Genomic DNA, 21,624 nt, shown 5'->3' with positions numbered 1-21,624 from the left:
CCTGCTGGCCTGGTCACCCCTAACTGCCCTCCCCTGCTGGCCTGGTCACCCCTAACTGCCCTCCCCTGCTGGCCTGGTCACCCCTAACTGCCCTCCCCTGCTGGCCTGGTCACCCCTAACTGCCCTCCCCTGCTGGCCTGGTCACCCCTAACTGCCCTCCCCTGCTGGCCTGGTCACCCCTAACTGCCCTCCCCTGCTGGCCTGGTCACCCCTAACTGCCCTCCCCTGCTGGCCTGGTCACCCCTAACTGCCCTCCCCTGCTGGCCTGGTCACCCCTAACTGCCCTCCCCTGCTGGCCTGGTCACCCCTAACTGCCCTCCCCTGCTGGCCTGGTCACCCCTAACTGCCCTCCCCTGCTGGCCTGGTCACCCCTAACTGCCCTCCCCTGCTGGCCTGGTCACCCCTAACTGCCCTCCCCTGCTGGCCTGGTCACCCCTAACTGCCCTCCCCTGCTGGCCTGGTCACCCCTAACTGCCCTCCCCTGCTGGCCTGGTCACCCCTAACTGCCCTCCCCTGCTGGCCTGGTCACCCCTAACTGCCCTCCCCTGCTGGCCTGGTCACCCCTAACTGCCCTCCCCTGCCGGCCTGGTCGCCCCCAACTGCCCTCCCCTGCTGACCTGACTGCCCACATCTGCCCTCCCCTGCCAGCCATCTTGTGTGTTGGAGTGATGGTCAATTTGCATATTACCTCTTTATTATATGGGATATTTCATTATATGGATATGCCACATTTATCCATCAGTTGATGGATATTTGGATTGTTTCTACCTTTTGGGTATTGTCAGTAGTGCTGCTATGAACATTCTTGTACACCTGTTTTCAGTTCTTGTAGAAATATGCCTAGTACATCATATGGTAACTCTGTTTAACTCATTAAGGAATCACCAAATGATTTTCCACAGTGGCTGCACCATTTTTATTTCTACCAGCAATGTATGAAGGTTCCAATTTCTCCATGTCCTTGCTGTATTAGAGTGCTTCAGAGAATTAGAACCAACAGGGTGTGCATATAAAGAGATAGATTTATTTTAAGGAATTGGCTTACACAACTACAGAAGCTTGGTAAGTCCAAAGTCTGCAGGGTAGGGCCAGCAGCTAGAGGCCTAGGGAAGAGTTGCAGTTCAAGTCCAAAGGCAGTCTGCTGGCAGCAATTCCTTGTTGCTCAAGGGAATGTCAGTCTTTGTATTAAGATCTTTGACTGACTAGATGAGAAACACCCACAGTAATGTCACCCAAAAAACATCTTCACAGAAACATCCAGAATGTTTGACCAAATATCTGGGCACCATGGCCCTACCAAGTTGACACATAAAGTTAACCACCCCATTTGCCAACATTTGTTATTTCCATTTTAAAAATTATACCTGTATCAGTGCTCTAGGGCTCTGTAATAAAGTACCACAAACTGGGTGGCTTAAAACAACAAATTTCTTATCTCAGTTCTGGAGGCTAGAAATCTAAAACCAAGGCATTTGCAGAACCCTGCTCCCTCCAAAGCCTAGGGGAGGGTCCTTTGTGCCTCTTCCAACTTCTTGGAGCCCAGGCATTCCCTGGCCTGTGGCAATGTAACTAACTTCTGCCTCCGTCTTCACATGGTCATCTTCCTTCTGTGTTTTTATCCACATTTCCCTCCTTTTTGTAAGTACACCAGTCATATTGGATTAAGATCCACCTTAATAATCTCATCTTGCCGAAACCGGTTTGGCTCAGTGGAAAGAGCATCGGCCTGCGGACTGAAAGGTCCCAGGTTCGATTCCGGTCAAGGGCATGTACCTTGGTTTCGGGCATATCCCCAGTGGGGGATGTGCAGGAGGCAGCTGATCGATGTTTCTCTCTCATCGATGTTTCTAACTCTCTATCTCTCCCCTTCCTCTCTGTAAAAAATCAATAAAATATATTTAAAAAAAAATAACCTCATCTTAACTTGGTTAAATCTGCAAAGGCCTAATTTCCACATAAGGTCACAGTTACAGATACTGGTTCAACATATCTTTTGGGGAGGGAACACGATTCAATCCATAACAATAACCATCTTAGTGGAGATGATGTGATATCTCCTTGTGGTTTTGATTTGCATTTCCCTCACGACTAAGGGCATTGGGCATCTTATTTGCTTGTTGACCGTTTGTATATCTTCTTTGAAGAGATGTCTATTCAAATTCTTTGCCCATTTTTTAAGTGGGTTGTTGAGTTGTAAGGGTTCTATATGTGTCCTGGATAACAGGCCCTTATCACATACATGATTCGCAAATATTTTCACTCACCCTGTGGGTGTCTTTTCACTCTGTGATAGTATCCTTTGATGAATTCAATATTAATTTTTAATTAATTAAATTTTCTTTTGTTGCTTATGCTTTTGGCCTCACATCTAAGTAAACATTGCCAAATCCAAGGTCATGAAGATTTACTCCTGTATTTTCTTTTAGGATTTTATACTTTTAGCTCTTATATTTAGGTGTTTGATCCATTTTGAGTTAACCTTTGTATATGGTATGAGATTAGAGTTCGACTTTATTCTTGCATGTGGATATTTAGTTGTCTCAGCACAATTTGTTGAAGATATTATTATTTCCCTTGAAATGGTCTTGCCACTTTTGTAAAAATTTTGAACACTTTTAAAAGCGAAATTAAGAAATTAACTTAAGTACAGGTGTGCTAGGGACATAATTGTGGATTTGGTTCCAGACTACCACAATAAAATGAATATGGCAATAAAATGAGTCACAAAGTTTTTGGTTTCTGGTGCATATAAAAGTTATATTTACACTATCCTGTAGTCTATTAAAGTGTGCAATAGCATTATGTCTAAAAAAAAAAAGCAATGTACATACCTGATTAAAAAATACTCTATTGCTAAAAAATGCTAAGCATCATCTGAGCCTGTTGGAAAAATGGTGCCACTAGACTTGCTCAACCCAGGGTTGCCACATACCTTCAGCTTGTAAAAATTGCAATATCTGTGAAGTACAATAAAGTGAAATGCAATAAACCAAGGTATGCCTATAATAAATTAATTTTTGATTAATAAGGTTAGCCTTGAAGATCATTTCCTAGCTCAACATTTTATAACAATCTTGACAGAGCCTGGATTTCTGGTAGAGTTGTAAAACAGAAATATTAATGAACTAACTCCAAACACAATTTTCTTAAAGGTCTCTAACAATCTTTAATGAATCACCATCTATTAGTTAAATGATATTTTAAAACATAAACCAATAACGAAAAGAACTAGTATAAAGTTCAACCCATGAAGGATTGAGTGCTATGGGAATTTCCCTCCACCATAAACAACTAAAAATGCAGATAAGATCTATAAAACAAATGTTTTCAGACACTGGACATCAGGAAGTAGAGAACTGTGAGCCCTGACAGAAGAGGGGATTACCCATCTTCCTCACTGAAGGTGCCTCCAACCTGCAGCACAGAGATGGGAGCCTGAGGCCCACTGTGTCACTGAATTGAGGAGACAGAGATCAGAGTTCAGGAAGGCTGATGTGGTTAGAATTTGCAGGGAGAAGTAACAAAGAAGAGGTAGCTGCACAGAGACAGAGCTTTGAAAATCTTGATCCTTAAGTGAGTTCTGATTAGGACATGTGTGGGATGAAACTCCATCAGACCAGGGAAAGAACAAATGAAAGCAGTAGGCCAAATAATTCCCAGAGCTCACTACCTCTGGGAATAGAGTTTCTGTTAGCTAGAGTGGAGAGGCATGAAGTAGAATTGTTGGGGAGCACACAAGACTTTGAAAACTGTAAGGAGGACATTCTGAGAAAAGGGAAGTGTGTGGAGGACTGCCTGCCCTGTTTATCAGAAACCAGACTTAGAGGGGATTTGGGGGAGTGTCGAAGGCAGCACCCCTAATTATTCCTTGACCTTTCCAAACAAGCCTGTGCATATGCAGACCCCCCCGCCCCCGGGGGTTTACTGGAATCCTTATGCTTAATCCCTGGATGCCCTTGCCTAGAGGACAATGTAAACACATGTGTCCTCCAAAGATAACTCACTCTACTGATTGTATCTAAAGATAAAAATTTGAATAAAAGCCTAACAAGACAGGCAATCAAGGCTGCCTGGTTGCTATCAGCCAGGCGGCCCCTTAGCCCTCTCTTTCACAGTGAAACTGTGTGGGAGTAATCTGTTCATCTGTCGTTCAGGGGCGGCTGGTCAGCCCCAGCATAGAATCCTCAAAAAAAGGTCATGTCTTTGTAGTGGGGCTACATTACCACTACAGGAAAGGCTGCTCTCAATCTGCCAGTATAAAATAATTAGCCTCAATCTGATCTGCAAATAATTTTTTGGTGGAATAAAGTCCAAAACTGTTCGAAGAAACACAGCAAAACCCAGGATTCAACAATGTAAAATTTACTATGTTCGACATTCAACAAATAATCGGCAGGCATGCAAATAAAAGAATGACTAGAGCCAGGAGAAAAAATAAATCCATAGGTCCTAAATGATACACTATAAAATTAACCAACAAAGACATTAAACAGCTATTATTCATATAAGGAATAATAAAGGATATAAAGGAAAACAAACATAATAAGGAAAGACATAGGAGATATATATATATATTTTTTAAAATCCAAATTAAATTTTTAGAAATGAAAATACAATATCTGAAATTAAAATAAACAGTGGGATTAACAGCATATTGGATGCTGCAGAAGAAAAGATCAGTGAAATTAAAGGAGTAAATAGCAACCCGAGGGGATAATACTGAGTGTCAAAAATATATGCTATGAGAGGAAAGAGGGAAAGAGATAGAAAACATATTTGAAGAGCCCGGCTTATTGGCTCAGTGGTTGAGCATCATGGTTCCATTACTAGTCAGGGCACATACGTGGGTTGCAGGCTTGATCCCTAGTAGGGGGCGTGCAGGAGGCAGTTACTCAATGATTCTCTCCATTGATGTTTCTATCTCTCTCCCCTTCTCCCTTCCTCTCTGAAATCAATAAAAATGTAATTTTAAAAATATGTATTTGAAGAAATAATGTTAATTTCCAAAATATGATGAAAACTATAAAGTCATAGATCCAAGAAACTCAGTAAACCCCAGGAAGAATACATTTAAAAAAACCTACACATGCTAAGACACATAGTCAAATTGCTGAACCAGTGATAAAGACTAAAAAGAAACATATACAGAAGAACAAAGATCAGAATGGCAGCAGACTTCTCGTCAGAAATTATGCAAGCCAAAAAAGAATGGCATGATATCTTTAAACCCTGTCAATCCCAGTCAGGAAATATACCCAGTTTACAGGTTCAATCCTCGGTCAAGGCGTGTGTGGGAGGCAACTGATTGATGTTTTTCTCACAAATTGATGTTTCTCTCTCTTTCCCTCTCTCTGCTGGGAACAGATGCAGCAGTAGGGTTGGCCTGGTGCCATCTGATGCACATGCTTATGCAGAGCAAAGCAGTACCCATCCAGCCTGCTAGTGGGGGAAAAATACTTCCAAATAAGGTGATATACCAGCACAGGCAGTGAGAGCTCCTCACTTGTAAGGAAATGTTTCAAGTCCCAGGTACACTCTTATGCAATTGTTCAAGGGTCACCAGGCATGTATGGCTGCCTTTCTCAACATATTTACTACCTGGCCCTTTATAAGAAAGTGTTTGCCCACATTTGGATTAATGATGACTTCTAGATTACTGGGCTATGAATTAATGAAGTGTCCATGTATTTCCTAACATGTTCCTAAAATAAACTTTTGTTTATTTTATTTTGGGGGCCTCAATCAGAAGGACTTGGGTCCCCCATGAGTAGTGCTGGGGAATGGGTCTTCTGACATGTGCACTTTTAAAATGTCAGATACCTACAGAAAGAATGTGTGCACCCCTATGTGCATAGCGGCACAATTTACAATAGCTAGGATCTGGAAACAGCCCAGGTGCCCATCAGAAGATGAGTGGATAAACATGCTGTGGTACATTTACACCATGGAATACTATGCAGCAGTGAAAAAGAAGAATATCTTACCCTCTGAGACAGCATGGAGGGACCTGGAGAGTATCATGCTAAGTGAAATAAGTCAGTCAGAGAAAGACAAGTATCACAAGATCTCACTCATATGTGGGATCTAATTAATAAACTGATGAATGGAGTGGCTTGATCCCCAGTAGGAAATGTTTCAGGTCCCAGGTTCCAAGAGACATGGAAGCATGGAACAGAGTGTGGGATCTCAGAGGGAAGGCGGGGAGGGTGGCTGGGTGGGAGGTAATCAACCAAAGACCTTGTATGCATAACCCATGGCCACAGACAATAGGGTGGTGAAGGCCTGGGAGGGGGGTGCATGTAATACTTTCAACAGTAAAGATTTATAAAAAATAAAAATAAAAAAAATATATCAGATGCCTAGGTTGGGTAGTTCTCTCCCTGGCCCAGGAACCCGCTGGATAATTGTGTCCTGTCAGATATGCATGTGGAATCCAAGCCAGCCACTCCTCTGAATAGGATCTGGTGATACTGCTACCCTGGGGAATTCCACTTCAGTTAAATCAGATTAGTCCACTCAGCTTGCTCTAGGCCAGAGCAAAGAGCCCTGAATTTGGAACTCAAGTGAAGTCCCAACTCCATCACTGCAGAGAAGTCAGGGTGGGGCTGACTTATCAGGAAGACTGGGTGTTCCCTGGTCTCCCTGGAGGCCTTCATCCCCATGTCCAACACCGACCACGACAAAGACAGGTAACGAGCACCAGCTCCAGACTCCAATGATCTGTGTCCGAGTCCACATGTCCTCACTTAACTGGCACTTTGGCCGAGTGGATTCACCTCCCTTGTCTTGGTTTTAGCATCTGTACACTGGGGATGAGAATAATGGACTCTCTCTTAGAAGGTCATTGGGGATTTAATGAATCATATCGCTAAAGTAAGCTAAGCCAACTAAGTATTTGTTAAATAAATAAAATCTGTTTGCTGATATGAGACAATCTGTGAAACACTGGGCATGTGAGCCTAGGATGTGGCACAGCTGGGCTCAGCCTTACTTCCCTGTAGGTCCTGGAGCAAGAACTATGTCCTCTTAAGTTACCACTGTTGTGCAGGTGCTGAAGAGGGACACTGGCTAATTGCAGGAGGGTGGCCAGGCTCAAATTTAAATTCAAGCCCCCCCAGGAAGGAATAGATGTCCTGGAGTGGATTGTCTGCAGACAAGGGGAGGGCAAGTCTGGTGGTGCTCATGGGCTGTAGGTGAAGGTGAGCATGGCTTTTGCTCTGAGGGCAGGAGATGGAAGTGTTAGTAGGGAGGGCTTCTGACTCATCAGGAAGACTTGTTGCTCTGCAGGGCTGGCCTACCCTTCTTGTCTAGGGTGCTATAGGGAGCTTCTCGACGAAGGTAGAGAGTTGGACAAGATAAAACACATGGGTTCCTCCCAGAGCTAATAGTCCTGGCCTCTAATGATTCTGTTGGCATGGAGATATGGTTACTGATAAGTGTGGTGGGAACAAAGCCATCGCTATTTTAAAGTTCCAGTGTGACGCTTGCCAAGAACTCGATTAAGAGTATCTGCCCTGATTCTGCCTCTTGATGAAGTGCTCAGCGGCCTCACATTGCTAGAAGGCCCCCCCGCCCCACTCCTCCCATAGATTATGAAACATGGGTGGTGGTGACAGCTCCTGGCAAGGTCACAAAGGCAATTTGAGAGCTGTCATTGCTCAAGAATCCAAAGGTGGACCTGCAACCCCTTTTTTGATATCAGCGGCAGCTGGCCTTGCAACTTCAAAAGGGCTATCCAGACCTAGCCCCTGGTTTGCCCAGAATGCAATGGCATCTGGACTTCATTTCGATGGACTAGAAGTCTGTGAAGTCATTCCCAAGAGTGGCTTTAGTACCTGCCTCAGCCAAAACAAGCATGGAGAGACCTGGTTATGAGGCAATTAACGTTTATTAGGCTCTGGAATTACATTCTGGCATGACCTGTTATTCATGGATTCAGATACACCGTGATTCAAATCCAGCTCTCCCTCCCCACCACCATCTCCTTGACCAGCCTTGGAGCAGACTGGCATTGAGCTCCCTGTCCCTGGAGACATCAAACAGAACCTATGGGACCACTTCTCCAGGGAGCCTCAAATCCAGTAGAATAGATGCCACAAACTCTAATGCCTCGTGGCCTGGGAAGGCAACGGAAAGGAGGGAGTTTGGGCAGCCGTGGGCAGGTGAGTGTGTGACAACCGCTATGCAGTTCAGCCAAGTGTCCGCATGACAGGAGGCAGAGCAAGCGTTGCCAGATTGTCTGATTTTTCTTTGAGAAGGTGGAAACCTGGATTTGTATGTAAAAATCTCTCATTTTTTTTCAATACTGGCACGTCATTTGAATACCAGGTGGGCATTTTTTCAGTACCACTTTGTTTTTGCAATACCAGTTTGTTCGCAGTATCAGTGCATTTGCTTGTTTGCTGTGAATCGCCAGGTGGCCACTTTTGCAAGTCGAGAGTTACTTTCCGCAGAGGATCTAAGACGCTGCAAAGCTGACCATAGTCTGAGGAAGGACCCGTTTCCAAGGAGGGTCTGTTAGTCTCGGATCAGAGTTTGCAGATGCCTTCAAGTTAATCCGGTCCCCTACTTGCCGCCGGCTGTAGAGACAGGAGCGCTGGCATGAGAAGAGGAGGCCCCGGTTCTAGTCCCTGCCCTGCCACTGATTTTGTGTGTGACCTTGGGAAAGTCTCTGGCCTTCTCTGGCCTCAGTTTCTTCTGCAATTGGCCAGATTACCTCACGTCCTGGCCCGCTCAAATGGTTAGGGCTCCATGTGGGAGAAACCCAAAATGTTGACTTTTCAAAAGCTGGGCTGGTTCTTGATTTGGGGTGAAAAGACTGTTTTTCAGGACCACTCATGCATTTTTAAGGAGTTCCAAAACTAAGAAAAGAATTTACCAGAAAGGAGGTTTTGCCCAAGGTTTCAGGGTCTCTGTGCCAAGGCCTTAAGGCTAATGGAGGTGATCGCTGGCATCTGCCAAGTGCCAGTGGGAAGTCCAGGTGGTGATAGGCAAATGGGGCTAATGGCAGATGGACAATGGCAGGTGAGGGGTCATCAGAGGACTGGCTTCTCCTCTCTGTTCTCACTCACCCTGCAGCCCGGGAAGTCCTTCCCTGTCCCTGGGCCTCAGTTTCCTCTTCCAAAAACAAGGAAAGGTTTCTGAGCCCCCTTTGAGCCCTGGAGATCTGTGATTGTAATGAATCCATGTTTTTAAAGTTGTGGTTTTATCACAAGAATTTTAATTTTTAAAAAATTCAACAGATGTGCCCTGGCGGGTGGCTCAGTTGGTTGGAGCGTTGACCCATACGCCAAAAGGTTGCGGGTTCGATTCCTGATCAGGACACATACGGAGGTGGTGAGTTTGATCCCTGCTTGGGGCGTGTATGGGAGGCAACTGATCAGTGTAACTCTCACATCGATATTTCTCTCCCATCGTCTCTCTCTAAAATCAATTTTTAAAAAACATATCCTTGGGTGAGGATTTTTTTTTTTAATGTTCAATGGGTGTTTCTTAAGCACCCACTGGTGATAGGCACTAGGGATGCAGCTGGCAAAACCATATACAGTCCCTGCCCTCGTGGCACGTACAGTGTTGGTGAGGGGACACAGACAGGGACCAGTCAGATAGAGAACAGTGTGCCTAGCAAAGTGCTATGACATGAGGTCGAGTTTTCAACAGGAGACTGAGCCAAGTGAGGGCTGGATGGGGACAGCTTGTGCAAGGAAGCAACTCTCGAGCCAAGATCCAGAGGGTGATGAGGGGTCACCTAAGTGAACGGGACAAGAAAAGCATTCCTGGGAGAGGAACAGCATGCGCCAAGTCTGTGCCAGGAGGGCACAAAGCACGTTCAAGGCACTGAAAGAAGACAGTGTTGCGAGGTGAGGCTGTCGAGGTTCCGGTGAGCCAGACCTCGCAGAGTCTTGTTGTCTATGGAGAGAACGTGGGTCTTCGTGCTGAGACTGTGGGAAGCCTCAGAAGGGTTTTCAGCAAGGAAAGACATGGTCCAATCGGAAAAGACTCCGCTGACTATTATTAGGAAGACTCAGATGACGGTGATAGGGATGGGTGGTGATCGAAGGGAGCAGAATACATGCAGGGGGCCAAGTGTGGAAGTGGTGACATGGTGGCCACACCCAGGTGCAATACAATGGGGGCCTGGCTGGAGCCATGACAGTCAAGAGAGAGCAAGTGGTCAGACTTGAGAGCTATTTAGGTTATTGAACCAACAAGGCTTGGCAATAGGTGGGATGAAAAGTTGAGACCAATTCCTGGCTCTCTGGGCAGGAGCACCTGGAGGTGAGCCGGACTTAGGTCTGTGTGTGTCCCAGGAGCAGCCCCTGAGGCAGCAGCCTCTGAGATGCCCCAGTGGTCCCCTACTCCTGTTTTTCACACCCTGTGTCATTCCCTCCTGAGTGTGGACTGGACTCAGTGACTTGCAGTGAACAAACACAGTATGTCAGTGGTGATGGATGAAGAGGCTGGGTTATAAAGGGACTGTGCCTTCCATGGTGGGTGCCCCTCTTGCTCTCTCTTCATTGCTGGCGTGGGGGGAGGCCAGCTTTTTTGACAAGAAGAGGTGGCCCTGTGGGGAGGCCCGTGTGAGTGCTCTTGGGAATGGCTCTTGGGGAGGGAGGCCTGCCAACAGCTACGTGAGTTTGGAATCAGATCCCCCCGCCCCGTCAAGCCTTGAGAGATGACTGACACCAAGGCCAACACCTTGATTGCAACCTCGTGAAAAACCTTGAGTCAGAACCACCCAGGGAAGCCACTTTCAGATTCCCACCACACAGAAGCTGCGAGCTAATGTTCGTTACTCCCAGCTGCTAGGTTTGGGGGTAATCTCTTAGGTGGCAATAGATAATCAATACAGCCCTCCTTCACACAAGCTGTGCTCTCAGCTCCCCTGGGGCTGGGAAGAAAGGGGTTAACCCCAGAGCCTAGGCCTGGAGGGCAGGGGTTGGGGGGAGCAAGGTTAATGCCTCCAGCTCCAGAGACAGTCCATTAGAGATTATCTAGCGGCTCAGCCAACACTTGGGTCTGCTGCCAGCTACCCTCCCCCATCCCCCCATCCTGTGGTGCCTGTCAGAGCAGGGGCCCGGAGCGGGGCATCCTGGAAACCGACAGATTTATTAACAGCCTCGCCTCTCTGCATCTGTCCACAGTGCGCCAGCTGCAAGTAGTGCCGGTTTGGCCATGGCCGTTCCCTGGCAGGATCAGGCTGCCTCAGCTCCGGGGTTGCAGCATCTTCCCAAGCTCATGGCTCCAGCTCCACTGTGGTGAGAGTCCAGACCCCAGAAACTGCCAATAACCACAACCAACATGTCTGGAGCACCTTGTATGATGAGCCCTTACATTCAGCATCTCATTCATTGATAACCCTTCTCAATGACCCTGAGAAGCAGAAATGCCTCTGAGCCCCATTCTGCACGTGAGAAAACCGAGGTCCAAGGTCATGTGGCTGGAAAGTGCAAGGCTGCCTGACTCCAAAGAAAGCAGCTCTACTGCTGCGTGTGGCAACCAGGTAGCGTGGGGTTTCAGAATGTGTGGTCTGAACTGACAATGTTCCAGTCCCAAGTCCCACTTACTGTGGGACCCAGGGAGCTAATAATAGACCCACCTCCTGGGATGGATGGGTGACTTGGAGAAGTCAAACGCAGACAGCCCTGAGCACAACGCTGGGCACCTAGGAAGTGCTCCATGTGTGCAAGGATTTGCCTTTGTAAACGGCGTCTGTGGTGTTGAAGACCCAGGACTCTTAGCAGTAGGGAGCCTACGAACAGAGTGACCTTTACCCTTTGTGTTTATGGAGAAGCCCCAGCCCAACACCCACCACCCTCGCGGGAGCTGTGTGCCCCCCAGAGAACTTGGACTAGGAAGTAAGTCTGCTGGGGCCGGGGCAGGGGAAAGGGGAAGAGAAATAACCGTTGTGGGTTTTCCTCTCTCTCTCCCTTCCTCTCTGAAATCAATAAGAATATATAAAAAGAAAAAAATTAAGTCTTCAAGGAACACTTGAATCAACCTGGAGCAAGATGTTGAACACCATGTCCAGTCTTAAAACCAAATGATTTAAAACTATAGTTTTCATTTCAAGTTAAAGGCTGTTTTCCTTTTGTTCATGATGAAATTGAAATGGGGAAGGATTTAGTGGTTCCTTTCATGTTAAAAAGAAAAGCCACAGGCCAAAATGAAGTCACTTGTGCTAAAAGCCCATGATACCAAATTTAGATGTAATACCTAATCTAATTGGAGTTTCAACCTCTTCTAGGAGTGGAATTTTACTAATCCATTCCAGTCTGGAATTTCCTGATCCATACTATTGAGGTAATCTGCATATAAAACCCCACCTCACCCCCACCCCTGCCTCCCTCTAGGGAACTTGTCCTCGCCTTACATATCCACTCTTAATTTTGTTTTGTTAATCCTCACCTGAGGATATTTTTTTTCCCATTGATTTTTAGACAGTGGAAGAGGCAAAGGGAGAGGAAGAGAGATAGAGAGATTGATTGCCTCCTGTATGCTCCCCAACCTGGGCGGGGATTGAATCTGTAACCCAAGAACGTGACCTTGACCAGAAATTGAACCCCAGACTTTTGATGCTTCGGCCAAAACTCTGAGCCACACCGGCCAGGGCTCCACAGCTTCTTTTATGCATTGGGAGTTAAGGAGGGAATGAAAGGAAGATTCCACGAAGGTGGGGGAAAACCAGGCAGGGATTGGATTATGGGATAGTTAGCAAAATTATGTGCTTCCTTGAGGGTGGTTGCTTCCCAGGGGTCTGGAAAGACAATTACTCTGGCATGTTAAAGGTGTGTTAACCTCCATGCACAAGAACGATGGACAGGGCTTGCTGAAAGCAAAGATAAACCTTTTACTAAAGAAGTTTTGGGCCTGGGGCAAGACTGCTCACCAGACCTGCCTACTTAGGAATTTATGATCAGATCACCCTGTGAGCTTACTTTCTGTAGAACCCTCTTTTGTCCACACTTTTGAAAGATGACTTATTTCTTCTCCAAATCTTGCCCCTTTTATTTCTTTTTCTCACCTAACTGCACTAGTGAGACCTCCAATAAAATGTTGAAAAAAATGGGTGCTGTGAACATCCTTGACTTGTCTCTGGTCTCAAAAAGAGAAGCTTGCAATATTTTACCATTAATTATTAGCTGCAGACATAATCTTTATTAGAGTAAAGAAATTGTCTTCTATTAATAATTTCCCACATTATTTTTTAATTTTAAAATCATGAATAGATATCAATATTTTATCAAATGGTCTTTTGCATGTTGTTTTTTGTCCTTTAATCAGTTTATGTGCTGAATTACATGAATGGAGCCTCAGCAATCTTGAGAAAGAAGAATGCAGTTGAAGGGATCACAATACTGGATATCAAAGCCATTGTAATCAAAACAGCCGGGTACTGGCACAAGAACAGGCATATAGATCAATGGAACAGAACAGAGAACCCAGAAATTGACCCAAGCCATTATGCTCAATTAATATTTGATGAAGGAGGTAAGAGCACACAATGGAGTAAAGACAGTCTCTTCAATAAATGGTGTTGCAAAAATTGGACAGATATATGCAAAAAATGGACAGATACATGCAAAAAATGAAACTAGACCACCAACTTACACCATACACAAGAATAAACTCAAAATGGATAAAAGACTTAAATTTAAGTCATGAAACCATAAAAATCCTAGAATATACAGGTAGTAAAATCTCAGACATCTCTCATAGCAGTATTTTTGCCAATATGTCTCTTAGGCAAGGGAAACAAAGGAAAAAATAAACAAACGGGACTACATCAAACTAAAAAGCTTTTACACTGCAAAAGAAACCACTAACGAAAAAGAGAACGCATTGTATGAGAGAACATTTTTGCCAATGATACATCTGATAAGGGGTTAATTTCCAAAACAGTATATAAAGAACTTATACAACTCAACACCAAAAAGACAAACAATCCAACTAAAAAATGAGCAAAGGACCTACCTGAATAGACACTTCTCCAAAGAGGATATACATAGGGCCAATAGATATATGAAAAAATGCTCAACATCACTAATCATCAGAGAGATGCAAATTAAAACTACAAAGAGGTATCACCTCACTCCTGCCAGATTGGCTACCATCAATAAATCAACAAACAACAAGTGCTGGTGAGGATGTGGAGAAAAGGGAACCCTAGTTCACTGCTGGTGGGAATGCAGACTGGTGCAGCCACTGTGGAAAACAATATGGAGGTTCCTAAAAAAAAATGTATCTGCCATTTGACCCAGTGATCCCACTTCTGGGAATATGTCCTAAGAATACCAAAACACCAATCAGAAAAAATATATGCACCCCTATGTTTATAAGCAAGATCTGGAAAGAGCCCAAGTGTCCATCAGTAGATGATTGGATACTAGTAAAAAAGCTGTGGTACATTTACACAACGGAATACTATGCAGCTGTAAAAAGGAAGGAATTCTTACCTTTTGTGACAGCATGGATGGACCTGGAGATTATTATGCTAAGTGAAATAAGCCAGTCAGACAAAGACAAATACCATATGATCTCACTTATATGTGGAATCTAATGAACAAAATAAATGGATGAATGAAACAGAACACGAGGAATGGATACATGGAACAGACAGACAAATGTCAGAAGGGAGGTGGGTGGAGTGGATGGAATGGAAAGAAGATTAAGAGAACAGCCAAAGAACATACATGCACAGCCCATGGACACAGATAACAATGTGATGAGGGCCAGAGGGAGAGGAGGGTGGGGTTTGGATGGAGGTGGGCAAAGGAGGGAAAAGGGGGGGGGATGTAATAATGTCTGCCATAAATATAAAATATAATTTAAAAAAATCAACCTTGGGTTCCTGTGATTAGCCCATTTTGGTTGTGGTACTTTTTTATAGATTGATGGATTTTTGTGATTAACACTTTATTAAGGATATTTCATTCAAGTTTCCGAGCAAAATTGGCCTGTAATTTTTTTCTTTTCTTCCCCCTGTCCCCATATCTTTGTCCTATTCTGGTGTGCAGGTGATGTTAGCCTTATAAAATGAATTGGGGGCTGTCCCCTCTTTCTCTTTTCTTTGGAAGAGATTGTCAAAGACTAAAATTGTGTCATCTTTGGATGTTGGAACTTGTCAGTGAAGCGATCTAGAGTTGAAGTTTCCTTTTTGGAAAGGGTATTTCAGAATCCTTCACTGATAGAGGATTTCTTAGTTTTTCTGTTTTGTCTTGAGTCAAAATTAATATTTTATGCCTTTCTAGGATGTTCATTTCATTTAAATTTTCAAATGTATTGACTCAAAGTTGTTCAAAACATCCTCTTTTTTCTGTAATGTTGGTAGCATCTATAGTGACATCCCACTTTTAATTCCTAATATTGTGTGGGTTTGTGTGTGTGTGTGTGTGTGTGTGTGTGTGTGCCATTTCTGTTTTTCTCTAGGGAAATTTTATTCAGGAGGTTGTCAATTTTGCTGTCTTTTCAAAGATCCGACTTTTGGCTTTGTTGGATTAACTCTGTTTTAATTTTTGCTTTCTTATTTTATTCATTTCTGTTCTTGCCTTTATTACTTACTTTTTCTTACTTTCATTATATTTGTTTTAATATTATTTTTCGAACTTCTTGAGGTAAAGGTTTATTTTATCAATTTTCAGCTCTTCTCTGACATATGCATTTAAAACTACAAAATTTCCTTCTATGTACTGATTTACCTACACCTACAAATTTTGATATGGATTTTCTTTGTTATCAATTGATTCAAATATTTTCTGGCTTCCTTTATGAGTTCTTTAATTCATGGGTTATTTAGAAGTATATTTTTAAATTCCTTAGCATATGGAAAATTTTGAATCATCTCATTATTGACTTATACTTCAGTTATAATGAATAGCTGTTTAGATAACATGCTCCATGTGATTTGGATTCTTTAAAATTTCATAAGACCAGCTTTATAGCCAAGTTATAGTCAAATTTGGCAAATTGTCACATGTGCTTGAAAATAAGGTATTGGATGCAGAGTTATCTATATATGTCCATTAGGTCAAGCTTGTTCATTGTTTTGTTGAAATCCAGTGAATAGAGTTTGCAAATGCTCACTCCTACCTGGTTCTCTCTCTTTTCTAGGGACATTGGCAAACTATGTTTCTCAGTACCCTTGGAGCTAGAAGAGACCACGTGACCAGTTCTAGCTTAAGAGATGTAAATGGGCCCTGGCTGAATAGCTTAGTTGGTTAGAGCATCATCCTGATATGCCAAGGTTGTGGGTTCAATTCTCAGTTGGGGCACATACAAGAATCAACCAATGTATGCAATCTCTCTCCTTTCCTCTTTCTCTAAAATCAACAATATATATACATATATAAAAAGAGATGTGAATGGAAGTGAGACATGTAACTTCTGGGCCGAGGCATTTAAAGCTCATGCTATCTTCCCACTTTCTCTTCTTGAGAAGCATCTGCGGAAACCACAGGATAAATTGGCAGAAACATGTGATGGGAGAGCCTGGATCCCTGGGTCACTGCATGGAGAATAGCCCTGGCAATTGCCTGATTCCACTGGACTCCGTGTGAAACATGAGCCTGTGGGGTATTAAGCCACCAAGACTTTGGATCTTTATGTTACTGCAGTATAACTTATCCAGTAAATACATCTTCTATATCCATACTGACTTTCTGTCTTCATGTTCTGTCAAATACTGAGAGAGATGTAGTGAACCTTCCACAATGATTTGAATTTGTGTATCTCTCCTTAGAGCTCTATCAATTTTTTGTTTTGCACATTTTGAACCTATGTCATTAGGTTACAGAAAATTAAAATAGTTATATGTTCTGGAAAATGAAAACATTTACTCTATACAGCGCCCTTCTTATTTCTAGCAATATTTTTAATGGTGTTCTTTGAAATACAAAAGTTTTAAATGTTTATGAAGTCCACTTTATCCGTCTTCTCTTTTATCCCTTGTGCTTTGGGTGCTGTATCAATTGCTCTATTTTTTTTTTCCACATGGGTGGGTTCAGTTTGTGGAAACTCTCCAGGTTGTTATAATCTGTACACTTTTATGCATATGTATGTAAGACTTCAAGACAAAGTTTTTTTAAGGGGTTGATAAGAATTGCAACTTTTCCCACTGGGTCGTTGTGAGGACTGAATGGGTGGCAGGATGGATGCACAGTGCTTAGCACCGCACCCGGCCCCACTTGTTGCTCAGTCATGTCTGCTGCTGTTGTTATTATTGTTAAAATCTAGCTCTGCCTCTCATTGGGTGGGTAGTCTTGGCCCCAAGTCACTTCACTGGGTCAGGTCTCACTCTCCTCATTTGTACAACGGGCTAGTACACCCCCTTCACTAAGGCTACCGGGCTCTCAATGACACAAGATACAACATCGTCAAGCTTGAAGTCCACTGCAAAGGCTTGGGTCAATAAAACAGGAAAGGAGAAGAAGAAAAACCAGGTTCATGACCGAGAGAGACAAAATGCCAGGGCTGTAAATATCCGGGTGGCTGCCAAGCTCTGGCTGGGAGCCCCTTAGCGTTTCCATGAGAGGCCGGCCAGCCCTGAGAAGGAATGAAGGGGGAGCTGGCCAACGGAGCGTTGGCTTCCAGGTGGAGCCGGGCCTGGTGGTGCCAGGGTGACCGACTGGTTGTAGAATCATCAGAGACCACACCTCCCTCTACCCTCTAGGCCCCCACACGAGTTGCCCTTATCTTATTCCAGTTCCCCATCGTTGCCCAAACAACCCTCTCCACCCACCCCTACCTCCTCTATGCCTGCCTTGCCCTTGAGATCCCACCCAGGAAATCTTCTCTGCCCTTCCGCTCACTGGGGCTCTCCATAGTCACGCCCAAGTCCCCACTTTCACCCCGCTACTCCCTCATATCACCTTTCACTCACTTCCCTCCAGCGGAAACCTCTTCACAAGAATAAAACCCAGATCCCGCTCTGATCCCAAGGACAGGTCGGAGAGCATGTGAGATCTTGCTCCTCGGCGTGTGTCATCAGTTAGGCTCTTATAAACGTCTTTAAAGGGTGGGGGTGGGGAACGTCAAGGTTTTCAGGGGCTTGAAGCTTATAACATCGAGGAAATTCGCATTAAGGTATAACATGCATATAGAAAAGGCTCACACCGTAAGCGTACACCTCATGAATTCCCCAAACTGAACACGCCGTGCGAACCAGCACCCCAGCTCAAGAATCAGACCATTACCAGCCCTCAGCTGCTCCCCTGGCTCCCCTTCCGGTTGCTACCCGACCCCTGACGGTAACCCCTGGCTTCTCACATCATCGAGGAGTTTTTCCTGGCGGTGAACTTCATAGGAACAAAACCATTCAGTGTGCACCCCTGTCTGGCATCTTCTCTGGAACGTGTTTGTGAGATTCCAGTAATCGTGCACATAGCTGCAGCTTGACCTTTCTCCTCCTTATACTGTTATGTTGAATGACTATACCGCAATGTACATACCATCCTGCCAGCGCTGGATGTTCAGGTTGTTTTCAACTCTGGGATATTGTAAGAAAAAGCTGCTATGGACATTCTTGCACATGTTTTCGGAGGACACACAGACTCGGCATTTCTGTTGGGTAAACATCACGGGAGGAATTGCAGCCTCGTAGGAAACGAACGTTCGTCTGCTTGAGAAGATACTGCGGATAGCTTTCCAAGGTGGTCCTTCCCTTCCCCTCTTCTCCTGACAGTCCCTGGTTCCATGTCTCCACTGAAACTGTGTGTGGGCTCTTTATTTTACCCACTCTGGTGGGAGGACGCTTGGCACCCTGGCTCATGATTGCCATTAAAACACCATGGTTTTCATTTTAATTTGGGGGCACCATCTTTAAGAAAAAGGATATAAAATGATGAATATAAAATTGGGTACAAAAGTGAATATTTAGCCCTGACCGGTTTGGCTCTGTGGATAGAGTGTCGGCCTGCGGACTGAAGGGTCCTGGGTTCGATTCCAGTCAAGGGCATGTACCTTGGTTGCAGGCACATCCCCAGTAGGGGGTGTGCAGGAGGCAGCTGATCGATGTTTCTCTCTCATCCATGTTTCTAACTCTCTATCCCTCTCCCTTCCTCTCTGTAAAAAATCAATAAAATATATGTATTTTTAAAAAGTGAATATTTATTAAGAATGTGAAAAGAAATCAAAGCAAGTTGCTGGGGATTTTCAAGCTTCAGATTCCTTTCTTCTGAGATCTCCCAGAAATGCTTACATGGAAATGCTTCCTGATAGCGACCTGGCTCCGGTCCTGCCTGGAGCCGCAGCAGCTGCCTCAGACCCTCCTGTGTGGCCGGCTGTGCAAGTGAGGGTCCCAGAGCTCCGCGTCATCGGCTTCCTGGGAAATGGCCTCTGCCTGGCCCTCGCCACCTCTGCTCCCCGCCCACCCCACTTTCCTGGCCTAACTCCTCTTCCTTAAGGGATCAGCTTTCTCATTAGCTTCTCAAAGAGGCCTTCTCTGACTTCCTTGTCAAAGACCCTCTAATTTCATAAACCCATGTCACGTGACAGAGAACAACAGAGCAGGAGGTGAGGAGCAAACGCTGTGGGGCCAGCCTGCCTGGTCGGTGTCCTGGCTCCACTATTTTCTGGCTGTGTGACCTTGGATATGTCATGTAACCTCTCTGGGCCTCAGCTTCCTCCCTGCAGGGTGGAGGAGGCAATGCCAGCTCCTGCTCACAGTATGTTGTGAGGGCCCAGCAAGTTAGTGCAGGTGATGCCTGGCACCCTGTTCATGACTGCCGTGCTGGTCCCATTATCCCGAGCCCTGGTCTCTCCCGGCACATCTCACCTTGCACTGGCCATCTGCTTTAATGCTATTACCTTCTCCCCCCTCCCCCCCCCGAAAAAAAAACCAAAAAACCCATACCCTAAGCACCCTGTTCATGACTGCCGTGCTGGTCCCATTATCCCGGCACATCTCACCTCGCACTGGCCATCTGCTTTAATGCTATTACCTCCCCCCCCCCAAAAAAAACCCCCAAAAAACCCATACCCTAAGTCATTGCCCACTCCCAGTCCCTCAATCCCTCCAGCCCCAGGCAATCACCAATCTACTCTCTTCTCTATATACTAGAGGCCCAGTGCACGAAATTCATGCACGGGCAGGGTCCCTAGGCCTGGCTGGTGATCAGGGCCGATTGGGGCCTTCCAGCTGCCTGCTGGGACCTTCCTTCATTCCCAGCCCCTGGTAGTCAGCACACATCATAGCGAGTGATCGAACTCCCGGTCTCCCAGTCGAACTCCCGAGGGGACACTTTGCATATTAGCCTTTTATATATATAGATTTGCCTCTTTGGGACAGTTCATATAAATGAAATTATGCAACATGGGGTCTTTTGTGACTGGCTTCTTTCATTGAGTATAATGTTTTCAAGGTTCACCCATGTTGTAGCGTGTACTGGTACTTCACTCATTGTTATTGCTGAATATTTTGTTTTATGGGATATACCACATTTTATTTATACATTCATCAGTTGATGGACTTTTGGCTACTATGAATAATGCTGCTATGAACATTCCTGTACACATTTTTGTGTGGTCACATGGTTTCATTCCTGCTGGGTGTATACCTGGAGTGGAGTTGCTGGGTCATGTGGTAACTGTTCATGAGCCCAGCTTCTAGTCTGGCTTTCTCAGACCCTGGGGTGCTGATGGGGAAAGACTTGCCATGTCCATTGCCCGGGGTCTGGGGATCAAGTCCTCCCTTCCACTTTCCAGGTCTTTCTGTGAGATGCTGTGGTTGAGAGGGTCAATGGATTCTAATTCCTGCTCCACCATTGGCTTGCTGGGTGATGTCGAGTGAGCTGTCTGACATCTCTGCACCTTGGTTTCCCCAGTGGGGAAATGGGATGATCCTCTCTATGGCCTGTTCTGAAGATTGGCTGAGATGACAAAAGCCCAGCTTTATGTTCACTCATTCAACGTGTTCATTGCTGACGGACGTGCCTCACGCTGTTCACAGCAAATGAGACGCACAAGCCCTAGCCCTGCAGTCTCGTGTTTACATGCGTAACATCTTGTTTAAGCCTCACAGTATCCCTGGAGGTGTACCTACTGGGATCCCTCTCCCAGAAGAAGAATGGAGAGAACTCTGGAGCTGAGCCCCTCTCCTCCATCCCCCATCTGGACTTAAGTTTAGAACCTCTGAAAACCAAATGTTTTGAAATTTTATGGAAGTAGACCAGACATACAAAGAGAGGACCATTATATAACAATACAGTTGGCACATTTTCACAGTCTGAGTGCCTGTTTACCTAGCACCCAGATGAAGAAAATCAAACCATCCCATTCCCGCCTCCCCGCCGCCAGGGAAAACACGGCCCGACTTCTCACACACAGATGAGTTCCGCCTGCTCATGGACTGCATGTGAGCGGAACTCTGTTGAGAATAGTCTTTTGTGTCTGTTGCCTCTGCTCCACTTGAGGTCTGTGAGAGGCACGGTGCTGCGTGTCATTACAGATCCTGTGTTCTCAAGGCTGATACGCCATCATTTTTTGTTGTTGTTGTTAATCCTCACCCCAGGATATTTTTCCATTGATTTTTAGAGAGAGTGGGAAGGAGGGGGAGAGACAGAGAGAGAAACATCGATGTGAGAGAGACACATCAATTGGTTGCCTCCTGCCTGTGCGCCCTGACCAGGG

The 21,624-nt window shown here is 45.1% G+C and overlaps 1 protein-coding gene across 2 annotated transcripts in view; it reads left to right on the top strand.

Annotated features, from left to right (window-relative positions):
* Positions 1-16,236, top strand: part of RPRD1B (regulation of nuclear pre-mRNA domain containing 1B) — an 84,567-nt gene extending 68,331 nt beyond the window's left edge. Inside the window, exon 7 of one of the 2 annotated variants that reach the window (XM_014528966.1) lies at positions 16,111-16,236. In XM_014528966.1, the coding sequence (XP_014384452.1) occupies positions 16,111-16,221 (111 nt within the window). In that variant the 3' untranslated portion in view covers positions 16,222-16,236. Of the gene's footprint in view, positions 1-11,144; positions 11,178-16,110 lie in introns of those variants that run through there. The other variant, XM_005858251.2, reaches the window with a different exon arrangement.
* The last annotated feature ends 5,388 nt before the right edge of the window (positions 16,237-21,624 follow it).

Source organism: Myotis brandtii, unplaced genomic scaffold (assembly GCF_000412655.1).
Source record: "Myotis brandtii unplaced genomic scaffold, ASM41265v1 scaffold1163, whole genome shotgun sequence".
NCBI lineage: Eukaryota > Metazoa > Chordata > Mammalia > Chiroptera > Vespertilionidae > Myotis > Myotis brandtii.
The sequence above is the reverse complement of the archived record's forward strand: the minus strand, read 5'-3'. Positions and strand labels throughout refer to the sequence as shown.